This window comes from Colossoma macropomum, unplaced genomic scaffold, assembly GCF_904425465.1.
Source record: "Colossoma macropomum unplaced genomic scaffold, Colossoma_macropomum, whole genome shotgun sequence".
Lineage (NCBI taxonomy): Eukaryota > Metazoa > Chordata > Actinopteri > Characiformes > Serrasalmidae > Colossoma > Colossoma macropomum.
The window spans coordinates 36,906,054-36,923,337 of record NW_023494785.1 but is presented as its reverse complement, the minus strand read 5'-3'; the positions used below and the strand labels follow the sequence as shown (position 1 = coordinate 36,923,337).

The window sequence follows — 17,284 nt, the reverse complement described above, 5'->3', positions numbered from 1 at the left end:
GACTTACATTTTAAGTAAAGTATGTTTTTTCCTTTTCATTTTGGAGATGCAAGGTTTTCTTCTGACAACAGCGATACACACACACACACACACACACACACACACCTTACAGGGAGCAGCAATTACATTCTGGCACCTGTACAGGGTCCTGAACAGAACTACTGCACCATTTAAGGTAGAAGAGGAAATTCGAATAAGAAGCCAACTTCAGCTTCATTTAATTGGTCAAGTCATTTGTCTCATGAGTTCTGTACACTCGTGCCTCCAGCCATCAGACACAGCTGGAGTTTGGAAAATATTAGTTATTCATGGTTCAGTACCAGCTGGTTCATGGCTTTTTGTGCAGACAAGGCCTCAGAGACAGTGATGAGGTATGATACGGCTGAGTGAGTCAGGCGCAAAAAAGCGTGGAAATCGGTCTGGTATTAGGCTAAAGCTCACCCCAAAAGACCGGCCATTCTTGTTAACAAAAGTGGACTACTTCAGATACAACGGACCAGACAGCGGTAGGTGATCGAGGGTCTGCTGTTTATTTTCATTTGTAATGTTACTGAGACACTGCAGACTCAGTTATTAACGCTACGTATAAGCGGTGCCAACCACGCTAACATTAGCCTGTTTAGCTGGACATTTCAATCACGTTGACGAGAATGGCCACCACTATCAGGGACGATGTAATTGCATTTAAACAGGATAACACAAAATGGCAGTAATAACTCTGGATCTCAGAGGATTGAAAGCTAGCTACAGAATCTGGAATGAAAGAGAGACGAAAATGAGAGAACAAACAATTTATTGAGGAACAAAGTTCAGTTTCAGTTCAGCGGTACTAAACATATCAATCGACACACAAAACCAAAGGCTAAAAATAAGTGTTTGTGGGAAAAAGGTTTGAAGTTTGGTGTTCTGTGAGCCAAAATTAATTTAAAAAGATTGTGTCACAGGACTAATACAGTAGCAACAGCACAGCGGGCTTTGATCCAGACTTTGATACTCAGGAAAAAAAGTAAAAAATAAGAAGACAGAACACAAATACATACAAAAAAGGTCACGTTTTGAAGATATTTTTAACATGCGTTCCTCCCACACGCACAAAAAAAACAAAAAAATAACACAATGTGGAAAGTGGTGGGCATGTGCATGTCGTACCCTCCAGCGGGATCCTTCCTATCAACATGATACCAAAAAACACTAGCGCCGAAACCTTATTAAAAAAAAAAAACAAAGAAAATAAAAGACGTCAACATGAGCGATAGAAAATAAAATTCACTCTAATAGTTATGAATCCCTATAAAATATATACATACAATATATACATATACATAAACCCACACACGTACATATAAACTCACACCATGAAGAGAACTTATATATACATTTGTGCGTGTATGTATCTGTATGTACATTATGTATACATTTCAACAAATCTTTACATGCACGAGCTGTGCGCGCACGCAAACGTCAAATAGAACTTTATGTAAAATTTAGGAGAGATTTTCCTAAAGCTTTAGAAGAACGCTGCTCAGAACGCTGCTCAGAACGCTGCTCGCGTGTTCACAGGCAGCCTTCAGCACGTACAGCTAAACGATAAAAGAATCTAGAAACCTAACATACTGAAGAAAGGGTTTTTATAATAATAATAATAATCATAATAATAAACCTGAAGATAGCCTGAAGAAAGAGGAGAGCTTCGGTAAATATGTACGAACTGTGCAGAAGACCATTTTCACCTGTGTTTATCTAAAGTAATGAAGCTCCTCTGACCTAAATTTACCAACAGAGCTTCAGCGTCATCCTGAAAAAGAGAGACACAGCATAGAGAGAGGGAGAGAGACAAGAGCCAAAATGACGAGGGAAAAGCAAGTTGAAAATTAAACAAAAGAGAAAAAGAAACAGAAGAAAAGGAAAAAAGAGAAGATAGAAAAAAGAGAAAATTAAAAAGAAAGAAAATAAAGAGAGGAAAGAGAAAAATAATAGTATAAAAACCGAGAGAAAAGAAAAGAGAGGAAAAAAGATCAAGTAAAAGAGAAAAGAAAACAGTGAAAAAGAAATGAGAGGAAGTGAGTAAGACAAAAGAAAAGAGAGAGAGAGGGAATAAATAGAAAGAAAAAACAAAAAAAAAAAAGAGCAAGATCTAAATTTACCAGAAGAGTTTTGACATCATCCTGAAAGAGAAGCGTTTTTTGTTGATGTGTGAAAGAGAGAGAGAGAGAGACAGAGAGACAGAGACAGAGAGAGAGAGAGGGACAGACAGGGAGAGAGCGCGCGTCATGCCTTCAGATGGTCTTGCTGGTGTGTGTTGTGCTAAGTGTGGGGTGGTTGATGTAACGTCTGCATGTAGTGAACTCAGGAATCGTACACATTATAAACTGCCTTCTGAAAAAGTACATGAATCACCCTGACCAGGACTTTACGGCTCAGTTTCCATAGCAACTCGCCACGACGTGCTGATGTTCAACACCCCGAGCCTGAGGCTCACCCTGTTTCTCTCTCTCTGTGTCCCGAGTTACTCTCCTGTCCTCTCTCATCACTCATTCCCTAACCCGCCCCCCACCCCCCATGTCAGGAAGACTCTAGCTGCTGGCTATGCTTTCCCTCCTCGCTTTCTCCCTCCCTCACTCACTCGTTCGTTCTCTCTGCGTCCCCGTGGGAACCCTGAGTAGCTGTGTAGTTGCTGTCCAGGGTGCTGAAGCCGGTGTCGTTCTCTCCGGCCTCAAAGCTCTTCTCCTCCAGCGGTTTTCCGATCCAGGCCCCGTATCCCTGCTGCCCCAGCGCCTGGAAGAACTGCGCCTTGGCCTGCTGGAAGGAGGTGGCTGCCATCTTGGCGTGGGCGTATGAGGGCAGGGCCAGGAGGTCGGCCCGGCCGGAGCGGCGGCACACCTCGCGGAACAGACGGTAAAGGTTGGACTTGGAGACTCGGGACACCTCCAGACGTGAGCTAGAGAGAGAGAGAGAGAGAGAGAGAGAGAGAGAGAGAGAGAGAGAGAGAGAGAGAGAGAGATTTCAAATGTCACTAAAATAGTCACTTATACTACATTCCAACCACCATGAACACCTAAATTATGTCTAAAACCAACACATTTACATATATATCTGCCTATTTAGTCTACAGCAGTTTAGCCCATTCATGGAGTGTTTCTGCCTGAACTGCTTTTTAAATGAAGCACACTACAGGCCAGCCAATCAGAACAGAGGTCATTTACATATAGTAGTCTTAAAGGCACAATAACAAAAACAGCCTGTTCAATTTTAAGGGATGAAGAAAGATGAAGGTTAGGAAATGGTAAACTAAAAGAATAATTCTGATTGCTTTTCATACATAAACTCACAGAACAAGTTAACATGGGGGGTGGACTGAAGAATATGGGCCCCTATGTATTTTTATTTTTTCCCTTCAGACACATTTCGTGTGATGTTATGTACCAAAAACAGTTGTAATTCATTTTATATGGCCATTTTCCAGCCTCTCTTTATCCCTTAAAATCAAGCCAGCTGTTTTTGTAACAGTGCCTTTTTGTCTATGAGTAATATATGTAAACAAGTTGCTGTCCTGTATTTTGTGGTCATTCAAAAAGCTGTCTGGGCAGAAACACTCAAACTTTAGCATGAGTGGGAGGGGCTAAATAGGCAGATGTATGTAAATGAGCCGTTTTCCATGACAATAACAGTGAACTCAGAATGGGCTGTTTTTGCAGACGAGTTTACATATATGGTCTGTATGGACTGAAACCTTAAATGTTTACATGCTACATCAAAAAAACGTTTTCCAAGATAGGAGTCCTTTAATAAATCAATCAGCATGAGCACCAGCTCCTCTGTCCGGCTATTTTTGTTCTATGCCTAATTCACCCTCGATTTCATCATTTATAGGCTTTTCTAAGGTAGCAGTGTCTGTGGTGCCTGTGATTCGCTTGCCTCTCACCTGTCCACCTTTCCTTTGGTCCCATCCAGCACTTCAACACTAAGCTTGTCTGGCAGGCTCCAGTTCACGCTCGACTCTTTGGTCTTTCCTGTGTGGCGTGTGGAGTCGTATACGCTCACCCGGCCCACCTGCTCAGATGCAAAAGATAAAGATGACTCGTTTCATTTTTTAGAATATTTCATTTTCCTTTTTGCACAGAAGGATCTAATACTGGTGCTGACAAGGCACAGCTGTGTTTTCCTGCTACGTACCTCTGGATGGTTGAGAGTGAAGTTTGTTGGCAGGCTTTTGCTAAATTCTCCGTCTCTGGCCAATCGGCAGCACACTGCTCGGGTCAGGTGACCATGGCTGTACAGGTAACCTGGTAAAACACAAAATACCTGTGATATACGACATGGATTATCAAATAGATTTTACCTGGGGCCAAATTCCTACATTGCAAAGACTCTCTGGGAGAGGCCCCCACGACTGAACCGAATACATCTTGTTTAACCAGCCCTGGTCTATTTGGCCTCATAATAACCCCTCGGAAGAATCCCTGATGCCATCTTGAGGACCACTCCATTACTATATTAGCTTAAGTGAAGTTTATTAGATGATATTATGAGCATAACGTGCTTAGAAATTACCACACATTTCTCTTTTAAAACCTGAACGTTATAACAGGCAAACCTGTTTATAAACCACAGCAGCAAAGTACTTAACATGCTCAACTTTTCAAAACCATATCATTCGATTCACTATTAATGGGTTTTAGGTAGTGAACTACTCCACCTGTTGTACAGAACTGCTGATACAAAATCTCTTTAATCTGCTAGCTTGCCAGTTAGCATGCTAAAGCCTGCACGGCTAATTACACCAAAAATCCAATATACCACTGCTGTACATCAAAATATCCAAACAAGGAAGTTCAACACATTATACTTATTATATAAGAAGCAGCTCATGGGCCTGGTTTACAACTCACTCCCACATGTTTAGCAGGTTGAATATTCTCCACAGGGGGCGCCATTAACACGTTCATTGTACTGTGCACATTAGGCTGGGCTTCACTGACGGATTCTAAAATTACATCATAAAAAGTGGCGGATATGTTATTTAAAATGCCTCTTACGAGATGTTTGATGTTTGCGTCTAAGGTAGAATTTACAATAAGTGGTATTAAGCCCAGTAAAACAGTGACTGTACACAAAGCTAGCTGCCTTGGTGCTAACATAACACTGCAAATCCCGCTAGTGGAAATTTGCATCTTTTCAGAGGAAAAAAAGAGGAAAACTGATATCAGGAATCAAGAGTACAGAATCAGAGACCTGATTTAACTTAAGGAAGGACAGGTTAGCACAACCAGGCACTGGATGGCAACTAGTGGTGGCAGCTTTTTTACTGTATTTATTTTCATGGTATTCAAACTCTTATTTTCCAAATAAACAGCTTTAAATAACATTTTCTCAGGTGGTCCAAGACATCTGCACTTCACTGTGTTTTTCAAGACTGGTAACACCTCATAAGAACACTCGGAGTTTGGCCTGTAGCCATTACTTTACCCAAGGTGACGGAACTCAGGTAGACAGGGTGGACGAAGTGGCTCAGCAATGCCCCCTGCAGGCCCAATATGTTCCAGCGCAGGATCTTGTCACTGCAGCTCATGGTCCTCAAACGCTCTCCATGCTGGATGCCGTCCCAGGTGGGCACGATGGCGCTCGACTCCACTGGAATAGTGCCTTCACCTAGTAGCGACATACACAGACAGATACTTGATTATAACAACACTTTTACATGATATTTTTAATGTGCACATGTATGTATGTAAATATGTATGTACATACACAGTCACAGGCAAAAGTCTGGTCATCCTATACAGGTAAAAAAAAAAAAATGAAATATAGCCTTTTGTTTATTTATTTGCAGAGAGTAACATATTGGAAAAAATAAAGCATAATATGAGCCATATCATTCGCACAGGATGTTTATTTTTTCCAATATGTTCCAACAGTAATGGTGCAATAAAAAGTGTGTTCTGAAAAAGAAGGAAAAGAACAAGACAAATGAAAAAGAAAGAAAAAAAAAAATATATATATTTAAAAAAAGTGTTAAAATGAAAAATTAGGACATGAAGAACAAACAGGACAGAACGAGCTCGAGAAAAAGCAGAAGAAGAAGCAGGAGCAGAAGAAGCAGGACCAAAAGAAGAAGCAGAAAAAAGAAACAAGAGCAGAAGAAGCAGGAGAAGAAGGAGCAGAAGAAAAGGAGTGGATGAAAAAGAACAACAAGAAAGGAGGAGCAGAAGAAGAAGCAGAAGCAAAGCAGAAGAAGATGAAGAAGAGGAAGAAGCAGCAGCAGCAGGAGCAAATGAAGCAGAAGGAGGAGTGAGGAAAAAAAAAATCTTTGAGGAACCGTGAGTAAAGCAAGGCCTGTAGAAGTTATAAAACCCCTCCACAAGTTATTTAATGCCAACAAAGTATAAAAAGCTATTTTTCTCTCTTAAAACACCGCTCAATACTCCCCAGCTAGTTTGATAGGGCGAGTCTGTGATGGAATTAACTGGCCTGCTGTCGCTGAAGACCCGGGTCAGATTTATGACCTCAGTGCAAATCTATTTACTGCAAGACTGAGAGACACACAGAAGCCTTACACATTACTCTCATTTGCTGTTATTGATTAGGGTCTGTATGTAACCAGATTAGAGTTGATGTGGTGTCACTTACTTTCAAACAATTATGGGCTCCTTAATAGAGTCTGCATAAACGAGTCTGTGTAAAAATGAACGTGAATAAATGAGTGGCTGTCTCACCGTTCTCCACTTTGGTCCTGAGCTTGCCCTGTTTAGCATTCTCAAACAGAGGCATGTGAGTTGAGCCTGTGACCTCCGCTGCCTCGCTGCACGATTTATCAAAGAGTGCGCCGTCCCCACATGGAGCAGTACTGAGAGATAGAGAAAGAGGTGAAAACAGGGATTAATTATGAACACCACATTCTACAACCCTCAATTCCAAAAAATTAGGACAGTACGTGAAACACTAAATAATTACAATTTTCCCTTACAACAAGTCTTTAGGTGCGCAATCATATGGGGCCTTCGTTATTGTATTTGGCACTTCATGTTGCACATATTCTCAATGGATGACCTGCAGGCAGGTCAATTTAGTACCTGCACTCTCAGAATGCCATGCTGTTGAAACACATGCAGAATGTGGCTTGATGTAATCATACTGAAATAAGCATGGACGTCCGTGAAAAAGACGTTGTCTAGAAGGCAGCATACGGTGCATTAAAATGTGTATATTAATAGCGCCTTCACAGATTTTGAAGTTACTACACTAACGCACCTCATATCATGACAGACCCTGCCATTTAAACTTTACACTGGTAACAATCTGGATGGTGTTTTTCCATCTTCAGCCAGGAGAACACAACTTATTTCCATACCCTTCTGAAAAGGCTGACTCATCAGACCACAAAACAAGTTTCCACTGTGCATCAGTCCATCTCAAATGTGTTTGAGCCCAGAGAAGTAGACGGCGTTTCTGGACGTAGTTGACACATGACTTCCGTTAGGCAGAGAATGGTCTTAACTTGCATTTGCAGATACAGCAGTAAGCGAGGTTTATTCATAACAGTTTGCCAAACTATTCCCAAGCCCATGTGGTGATCTCCACCACAGAAGCATTAGATTGTGTATATTTTTTCTTTAATATAATGAACCTGAAAGTTGGAATGTCATGGGCATACTGATGTGGATTTTGACCTTGCCCTTTATACACAAAGATCTCTCTGGGTTCTCTGAATCTTCTAAGCTGGGCCTTAGGGGTGGGGCAAAAATCGATTCATAGATGCATCGTGATGAGGACGGGGACGATTCTGATTCGATTCACAAATGTCAAAAAATCTATTCTCTAAATTTTAATTTATAATGTATTGCTGACGGAACGCAAAAGGCGGAACTTGGAAGTGCGGAAGTGCAGCGCCCGGACAGTCTGTGGCGGCACATAAACACAACTGGATGAGCGAGAAATCCGACCGGCACCCTCTGCATTAAAATCTAGGTTAGGTCAGGAGTCAACAACACAAATGTTAAGAGCCATTTTGTCCTTTCAACAAAAAACAAACCACCCTGGGAGCCGCAACATTTAATGTCCAATATGTTTCAGTATGTGCTGATGTCCTAGTATAGGCTAAAAATATAAATGAAAATACAGATTTACTTCGCTCTGCTTTAAGCTTTAGCTATAGCTGTTTTCCTCCCATCTCCGCCAGAAAACTTTTATTCAAAAGAAGAATAGTTTCTTGTAAAATTTTCCAGGTTTGGGACCTCGATCGGCAGTGACTCATGGTGGATGATCTGGTAGCGCGAGAGGAATCCTTTAGCCCTCCGATCGAACTGAAAGTGAAATATTTCTCTAGCTCTCATTGTGATAGTGTTTCTCAACCCCATATTAATCCTCAGGTTGCAATTTCACTACAAGTAAAAGCACAAACAGGTTCGGTCCAGTACGTTTAGCTTTATTTGTGTCATGTGAGTTTGAGTTCTTATTCGTAGTCCAAACTCGTTATGTGTGTTAAACTCTCTCTTTGCCTTGTCGTCTAGTGTGAGCGCCATCATGACAAAAAGACAAGAAATTCTGTGATAAATTGACGTTAAGTTTGTGATGCTCTCTGCTTAAAAAACTTTTTAAAAGTTGTGTAGTGTAAGCCCAGCCTTAGTGATTATGCACTTTAGAAAGTGTGTCATCTGTGAGTCATAAACTTCCATCACTAACGAAGCAAACTTAGAAGAAATAAAACAAATACCCAAAACGTTCGTTTGTAACAGACAGATGTGTGAAACTGTGACTTACAGGGCTGGTGCATTTCATACCTGATGTACAGATGGAAGGTGATATCAGGTTTGATCTTAAGCTTGTTGTCCTCAGCAACCTCAAATATGCTGTCCTCTGCAGGACTATCCCAGTGCTTCATCAACTCACTGTACAAAAAGCTGAGAGAGTGAGCGAGAGAGAAAAAACGGATGAATAACAGGAAGAGATGAAGGCAGACAAGAATATGAAGGCTTAACAGCTGAGGCTGCAGTGAATATAAATTTACTTCACTCTTTAATATATTTATGAGAATGAAATAGGACTCCAATTTTTCAGAGAATGAGACTGAGAAAATGCTTTCTGAAAAAGTGCCGGGGTAAAGTGATACCGGATGAAGCCTCTCCTGGAGATGATTTCTGCATGGCAGTCGTTAACCGTGTCCCCTTTAAGGCTCAGCTCCTCTCCTTTCACACAGCGGTTCCCTATAGTTAGAGAAAAACATTCAATTGTTACATGGTTCATGTAACACATTACGCTGTGCAAATGAAGGGTCATTTAGTGTTTCACCAATTAATGCTAATCCTCTAATTCCTCTAATCATAAATAAGCTTGTTGCTCGGCTCCAGAACCGTTAAAATTAAAACTGAACATCCAAAACAATGAATTGCTTTGTCTACATTATTTCTCTTTAGTATTTTGTACTACCATATTAGGGATTCACAAAAATAACAAATGCTAGATAGTAATACACAGAATACCTTCGTAGTACATGTGCATACAAAAGGAAATCTATGATTTAAGAACAAATTTGTGTACACAGTATGCATGTGAGTCACAAGCTCTATAACTAAATATGTAGTTTTTAAAACACTATTCCTTGTAATAAACTGCATTCTTGAAATGCAGAACAAATCTCCGTAAATTCAGACTGTGTTCAGGTTTCTTTGCAATAACCCTTAATTATTATACTATAACACTGGAATGTTTCTACTTTTCAGAATTAACGTCCATTATAATAGGGCTTCAGAAACATCTAGAAAACGGTCATTATAAACCATTATCATCATTTGATTTACACTTGTTTACTGCTGACGTTACGTGCAAGGCTACACTGATTAATATAGGCGAGTACTGTGGGCGGCACTACGTGGCGCATCACACAGCGTGGTTACCAGGTCTGGTGTGAAATGGGCTTTAGACTTAGTAGGCAAGATCATCACTGTGCTCTGGAACACAATTTGGGTCAGAAAGGGTTAAATGTTTGGGCGCTCGACTAGTCTGTAGCAGTGTTGCACGACTCCAGGATTTTCAGGATTACTCCACTTAGTTTTTACCAAGACAGCACCAGAGCCAACAATACAAGGATAGAGCAGAAATCAAACCATCCTAAAAGCAGATTACTCAATATTTTTAGCAGCAACAGAATACAGTATTATGAATTTTCTTCATAATAGTATTATGAAAACCTGTAGATTATACCTAGTATACCTATATTGTGTGTGTGTGTGTGTGTGTGTGTGTGTGTGTGTGCACGTGCGTGCATATATACTATATATAGGAAATTCACTGAAAACAAACCATTATTAACTAGTTTCAGATGTGAAGTTTTCTACTGGAGCAGTTGGACATTTTCACCTTTATAAGAGGCTGAAGCTGCTCAAATTTCCCGTTCTACCTTAAACAATGCAGCAGCTGCGCAGGCACCAGAATGTAACTCCAGCACCATTTAAGGTGGAACGGAAAATTTGAATAAGAAGCTGGTGAAAAAGCAGCCAACTTCAGCAACATCCTCTCTTCACTGTTCTGTGGAAAATATTATTTATTTTTGTTTTTGTTTCTTGCACAGTTTATAATTGTTTATTTTGAACTCCATCGTGAAGGAAATGAAGAGCTTGGTTTTCTGTAAGCAGAGTTAGGGTGCAGAGCGGTGCAGCACAAAGGTGAATGAATCGAATGTTTGTGACCAGAGCTTACAGCGGCTGTTGACCAGCACTGATGCTTCATAAAGGCTGGTAATTAAAAACACTCATGGAACTCCAACACTTTTCTTGTTACGTCTTCCACCAAACTGTCCCTCGAGCCAATTACGATGAGTCGACAGAATCAACAGGTCAACAGGTCAACTCCAAGCATTTAGACCTCGAGTCATGTTCCAAGAGTTGACCCCGATTCTCAGAGGAGTTGAAGTCGAAGAACTGACTTTTCTGGAATCGACTCCCCATCACTAGTCTGTACTACCATATTAGAAAAGACTTACATCTCAACCACTGAATTATGCAGAAATTCTGAAAAATTGGTGGCACTCCTCACTGAAAGCCTTTAAGAAAACTAAGAAAACCTGCGGTACAATTATATAAACATAAGAGGGCGCCATATGGAGAACACTACAGGTTACATTAACCCTGTTAAATACACCATGTTAATTTTTGAATATACAGTCTTGTTTGAATATAAATGTAAACACATAAATGAATATGCAAGTCAAAAAAAATTATGCATCCACTAGACTTCTAAAACTTTAACCGTACAGAGTAAAACAAGTTAATCTAATATTTGCCCTGAAAAAACTCACTACTCACAATAAACCAATAAATGCAGGAACAGAGCATACCAAGAATTATAGGGGCTGAAAGTCCCTGCAGGAAATAAATTACACTCGTACCACAGGCATGTCAACTGTAGCCCAACGATTACGTGAAATTATGTGATGCTATTGGATTACAATTCCATAATAACTGTAATAACATGGGCTTGTGGTGTTTTATATTGAAACAGCGAGAACCCCACTGGCATGACTCGCACCCTGCTGTCTCATCAGTGCCAACTCAGAAGTGGTGAAGTGTGACAGCGCACAAAAATTAGGCTTTACTGACTAAGCAATTAAGGAAGGGTGACAGTTGGAAGCGTTCGCTCAGATGAAGTTAACAGAGGGAGATGACTGTGCCTCGCCTGCATGCTCTTCTGTCTACGATGCTAGTGTGTGTGTGTGTGTACGTGCATGCACGCATCAGCCTAGAGGCCGGTTGTGTCCTGTCAGTTAACTATTGCCATACCGCAATTATATACACTGTGGGGAAAACAAGTATTAAGCCATATTGTTTTCCTTCATTTATTATACTTTCAGTGCATATATCCACTTCAAATTAGACATACAATGTCTTTTAATGTTGTACTTATATTTTGTTAATATGAATGAAAAAGTATGTCTCCACAAGCATTAACAAAGATGACATAGAAAAAAGTATTGGGACAAATTAATAACGTTAGCACTTTGCTGCCAAAACGTCAGCAAGTACAGCTTCAACACATCTACTGTAAGAAGTAATTAGCTTTTCACAACATTGTGGTTTAATTCTGACCCACTGCTGTTGGCAAACCATCTTCAACTCCTAAAGGTTACGAGGGTCCCTTTCTGTCAGAAAAGCAATTTCAAAATCCCCCACAAACGCTCGATGGGACTAAAGTCAGAAGGTTGGTTAGGCCATGCAAGCACTACCAGCCTAGAGTAATTTTGACCATACGTTTGAGGTCGCTGCTTTGCTGAAACATCCATCTTCTCCCAGATTTCTCAGTTTGTTGGTTACTGAAATTAAAATTCTCCTCTAATATCTCCCTGTACAGCAATACGTACACCGCACTGATGATGCTCCCACCTTCGTACTTCACTATGGGCATTTAGGGATGATAATCGAGTTCTATTTGTTTCGTCTGTCCAGAGTACAGAGTTTCAACGAGTTCTGATTTGTCTAAATGTGAGCAAATTTCTGAGCTTTTTCTAAGCAGAGGACTTCTGCTCGGGGTGCAGTTCATTGCTTAAGTCGTCCTGCAACTCATTTTTGGCTTCCGTCTTATCTTCTTTATCACCAGTCCAAGTGAAGTGAAATCGTGCGTGGCCCATCAGTCTGGGGACAATTAGTTATGGTTCCATGAGCTTAATAAGAATTTAATGAGACTGAATAAGAATAAGAGTTTTTTTGCTATGGCTCTGTAACTTTTTCCACTCGAGTGTTGTTTAATTATGTCCCTGAGAACTTCAGGAAGCTCATTTACCTTCACCAACGTTGTGATATTGACTAATAATCAACACATCGTCCTAGTGCGTACCTGTCCCGAGGCTGACGACTGTGCCCAGGCTGTCGCTTCCTCTCCTCATGATGATGGTGGCAAGGATTTTCCTACCCAGAAGGCTGTGCTGGATACGAGCGGTCAGTGCATTGAAACGCTGATGACTCAGCATGGCGATCTGATCATGCAGAGTGCTGCCTGACACCGGCAACTGCAAAACACACATCATATTTGCGTCAATACTTTGCATTATAGTACAACAGTAATAGTCAGTATTCATCAATTATACTAAGGCTTTGTATAACATCGGTCCACACTTTGATTCCTTACGCTCATAACCACATAACCTACAAATTAGCTCCAGTCATTATAATAATAATTTGAAATAGCCACTGAACAATAAGTCTTACAATTAATAACTGAATAGAAAGGGTTCAAGAAGTTAATATGTGGAATCACCCGAAAAGCCACAAAGGCTTATCTAACTCTGATTTGGTATTGTTAAGAGCCCCAACAGACAGCACCAGGCCTCTACATGAAGAGTTACATTCAGTCTTGACTAATTCTGGTTTGCCAAAGAGAAAACAACATCCATCTGTAATAAGAGCATGCGATCTTTGCTCAACCCTTTCAAACCAAATATGATTTAAGGCACTGAACCATTTCTTCTGGATGTTTTTGGTCAACTGTATTAAATCGTGACATAATCAGGTTATTTCTAGGGGGTCCCAGAGCCTCTTATCAGGGCTTTTACCATCATTGTGCTTCTCCATGGTGCTTTCTGTTCGCTCAAAGCTTTCTTGACTTTTACCGGTGCAGCAACATAAGAAGTTTTCCAGTTAAAACTTTCCGGGAGTACATCGACTAACTCCGCACTAATGGTTGGTGACACAGCTAAGCCCATCCCTAGTGAGAGTGAGGGTTCGTGAGAGGGACACAAACCTCAGGTGTGAGCTCTCCGGTGCGTGCTGCCTTTTCCGCCTCTCCTATCAGAACTCTGAGCGCTGCATCAGCAGCCTCCTGCTTACCCTGCTTCTTATTGCTGGCGCAAACAGCAGGAAACCAGCGGCCTCCCAGCTTAGCCTGGTATGTAAAGCTGAGAGAAATGGGGAGCGAGAGAGTGAAACGTGGAAAGGGTGCCATTAGGGATCTACATACGTTCATTAGTGATCAACCTGTATGTTGATTCTATGAACACAAGAGGGTGCCACAAGAACAATACTGCAGGAAACATCAACCTACCTACCACTCTTAAAAGGAACTCTGACTGTTAAGACTTGTATGCCTTAAAATGGTGTACATGTCCAATACTAACCAAATTAAAATGTTTTGTTTATTATAAAAAACATGATAAATCCCTCTACTAGTAGGCTGCCATCGCTGCACTAGACTCAGTCCTACAGAAAATAAGACAACTGAAGAGTTGTTCTCTTGGGCAATGTCAAACTCTGGCTGAAGCTGGAGAGGCTGAACGCTATCTTTGAGTTAATTTATAGACTTAGCCATCCGCCCCTCACTCAACAGACCAAAGAAAGAGACTAAAGACAACTAAAATGGCAGCAGAGAGACTGTCTATTTTTAATAGTAAATAAAGTATTTTACTTAATTTTAATTAACACGTACACCATATTGAGGCTTACCTGTCTTAACAGTCCACAAATCCTGTAAGAATAAAGGTCCCAAAAATAGAAGAACTAATTCTGGTTCCCTAAAAAAAAAACAAGAAAAAACAAAAAAAACCCCAAACCTTTCTATGGATGGTTCTTTAGGGGGGATGTGTGAATAAAGAACCTTTTCAAGTTTAAGAAAACCCTGAACATATAATGCAGGTTCTAGGAAGAACACTTAAATTGGTATAACAGTTTATATTATGTAAGCCTTTAAATGTGTGCATTAAAAAAAAAGGTTGCAGGAGAGTCAGGAGTCAGTGCTAGTATCTGAGAATATACATGAAGCTGTAAAATTTCCACAATTACAGTATAATAAAATGAATATCCTGAACGTCTTGTATTTCAAATTCAGAACTGATTTTATTTTTCCTTAATTTTCTTTTTGATTATTTCTTCCATTATTTCCATGATTACTAATATGACAAGTGTTTCCAGACTTTGAACAGTAAAGGATCTACTAGTAGAAGGCAGAGGCCTTCTCCTCTGAAGCTGTGAACATGTGTGTGTACCGGGGCTCGTGTGGGGGTCCCGACTGGCCCACCAGGCGGATCTCTGCAGCGAAGCCTCGTGAGCGGGCATACTCCAGCAGACCCGACACAGCATTGTTATTCAGGTGATTGATGAGGTCGCCCACTCCGGCCTCATGGGCCGCCTGCAGCTCTGCTGCTGTCAGCGGGGGCAGCGACGGGCACGGGGGCATCGCCGGGGGCAAGTCGCCGTCACCTGGAGGGCAGAAGGGTTGCTGGGGCTGCAACAGATAAAATTTCAGGGACTCAGACAAAGGACAGACATGAGGGAGAGGAATAGTCTGGTGCATGGCCTATTTATATATGCGTGCGTGCACACACACACAACGATTATCATCAAGTGCAGACCAGTAAAAGTTGTGGTTGGAGTATTTTGTCATCTTTGGCTGAGGCCTTCTTCTCTGAAGCCATTTTACCTGAGTATGCTTGAACTAGCCCGGTTTTGCCCGATGAACGAGAGCTGAGACGGTTTTCTGAGATTTTAAGCTGTTGTGTCTGATGTTCGAAACCTGTCATATCTTTCTGGTAAGCTATCTGACTACAGCATCAACTGTATTCAACCAGCGCAGCTCAACAGCCACTTTTCCATAACAATCTCAACTATGTTAAGTACAATAATCACAGTAGATCATCACATCCCCTAATACTAAAGTTTAAGGTTATGTTTATGTGTGGGAACACTAATGTCTTGCTATGTCTTACATTAATTAAATCAACAAACGACTCTGTTAACCATCATCAGGCCTAGCTGCAGCCCTAATGTCTGTATGAGTTTCCTCTGTGCGAGTGTGAAGAAACCTGTTGTTTCAAAATAAAGCTAAAAGTAAAGCCACTCAGGATCAGGTTTCTGATCCTAAAATGATGTTTCCACCGTAGCTCGTTCACGGAATTCTCCTTTCTGCTGTTCCTCTGGGCCCGGTCTCCTCTCTCAAGCCCCAATTCCTTCACTGCCCTCTCACCACTCCTCTTTTCACCTTGTTATCTGTACCTTGTTGAGTTGCAGTCGTCCGTCTGCCAGCAGCGCCTTCACTGCTTCCTCTGCTGCCAGCTGCCGCGCTGCCTTCTTACTGGGCGCTGAGGCTTCTGGGAACAGACTGTCCCCGACCTTTACTCGGAACATGAAACTAATGCGGGGAGAGGGAAGGAGGACAACAGACAAAAGAGCTTTACAATCGTCTTCCTTACGAATGGACGGGCCGCATGAATTGGACAAAATACTAATACTGCAATTATATTGCTACATATGATTAAGATACACCTTGTAATATTATTACATACATCAAAATACACACAGAAAGTCATCAGGAACTACGACTGGAACATTCTCACAGTACGCAGTAAAGAACACTGGTTAGAGGGCTTATTTGCATACTGAAACGTTCTGTGACATCAGCACTGCAGAGTTCAATGTCACGATAACAGTCAACAAGCAACATATTTTAAAAAAGGCCTAATGAAACTATATTATTTATTCTTGTAAATATGTAATTTAGGAGATGCTGAAAATTAAATGTTTCTACAGCAATAGTCACAGGCAAAAATCCTCTACAGGAAACACACTTAAGTATGTCAATTTAATGCACAATTTCTATTTACTTAGGGAGTGTAACATTGGAAAAATAAAATATTGCCATGTCCCAATACAAGTCTTTCAATGTCACAAATACCTGAATGTGACTGTGGTCTGGTACTGTTCTTCGCTGCTTTCTTCCCCCCCTTTTTGTTTTTATTTTGTATCCTTCTACCAGGTTGATGCCTTCCAACTTTACGATGGCCTATGTGCTACAGGGGATGTCTGTTTAATTACGCTTCATAATTGGTCATTGACTATGACGTGAAGCCGAAAAAAGCCTGGACCAATGAGCTGTGGCTGCACAGGGAGCTCCAGTCTGTTGACAGACACCAAGAGGCTTAAACAACCATAAATATTGTTGTTTTGAACTAACTACTACGAATTATCAAAAGTTGCCTTGATCTACTTTCACGCTACTCACTTTTTTAGTACTGTCTTTGAAGGATGAGCTCTGTGGCCTGTACTTGTGTTTATCGTAATTAAGACTTGTAGGATTTGTAGGCGTGGGTGCTGTTTTTTTGTATTTTCTCCTATTTTACACCCAGCAAGTTATAGAAGATACTTGCATTATTTTTTTTTGTTTCAGATTAGCGAAGCGTTTATAGATTGTTTGCTTTTTTTTGGTCTCAGCCATTCCTGAGGCTCACTACTCTTGCATTGTTGATTAATACGTTGATTAATATAGGTAGTAAACTTAAAACAATTGGTCAGATAATCTCTAAGATCCTAGA

The 17,284-nt window shown here is 40.8% G+C and overlaps 1 protein-coding gene across 2 annotated transcripts in view; it reads right to left on the bottom strand.

The window, feature by feature from the left end:
* Nucleotides 1-2,032: 2,032 nt before the first annotated feature.
* The window catches only part of adar (adenosine deaminase RNA specific), a 31,546-nt gene continuing 16,294 nt past the window's right edge, over nucleotides 2,033-17,284 (bottom strand). For both annotated transcript variants that reach the window (XM_036593013.1, XM_036593021.1), the window contains exons 5-15: nucleotides 15,969-16,104; nucleotides 14,963-15,201; nucleotides 13,726-13,879; nucleotides 12,823-12,994; nucleotides 9,107-9,200; nucleotides 8,778-8,897; nucleotides 6,714-6,844; nucleotides 5,467-5,649; nucleotides 4,174-4,283; nucleotides 3,923-4,050; nucleotides 2,033-2,938 (exon numbers count right to left, since the gene is read on the bottom strand). In XM_036593013.1, the coding sequence (XP_036448906.1) occupies nucleotides 2,620-2,938; nucleotides 3,923-4,050; nucleotides 4,174-4,283; nucleotides 5,467-5,649; nucleotides 6,714-6,844; nucleotides 8,778-8,897; nucleotides 9,107-9,200; nucleotides 12,823-12,994; nucleotides 13,726-13,879; nucleotides 14,963-15,201; nucleotides 15,969-16,104 (1,786 nt within the window). In that variant the 3' untranslated portion in view covers nucleotides 2,033-2,619. The remainder of the gene's footprint in view (nucleotides 2,939-3,922; nucleotides 4,051-4,173; nucleotides 4,284-5,466; nucleotides 5,650-6,713; nucleotides 6,845-8,777; nucleotides 8,898-9,106; nucleotides 9,201-12,822; nucleotides 12,995-13,725; nucleotides 13,880-14,962; nucleotides 15,202-15,968; nucleotides 16,105-17,284) is intronic.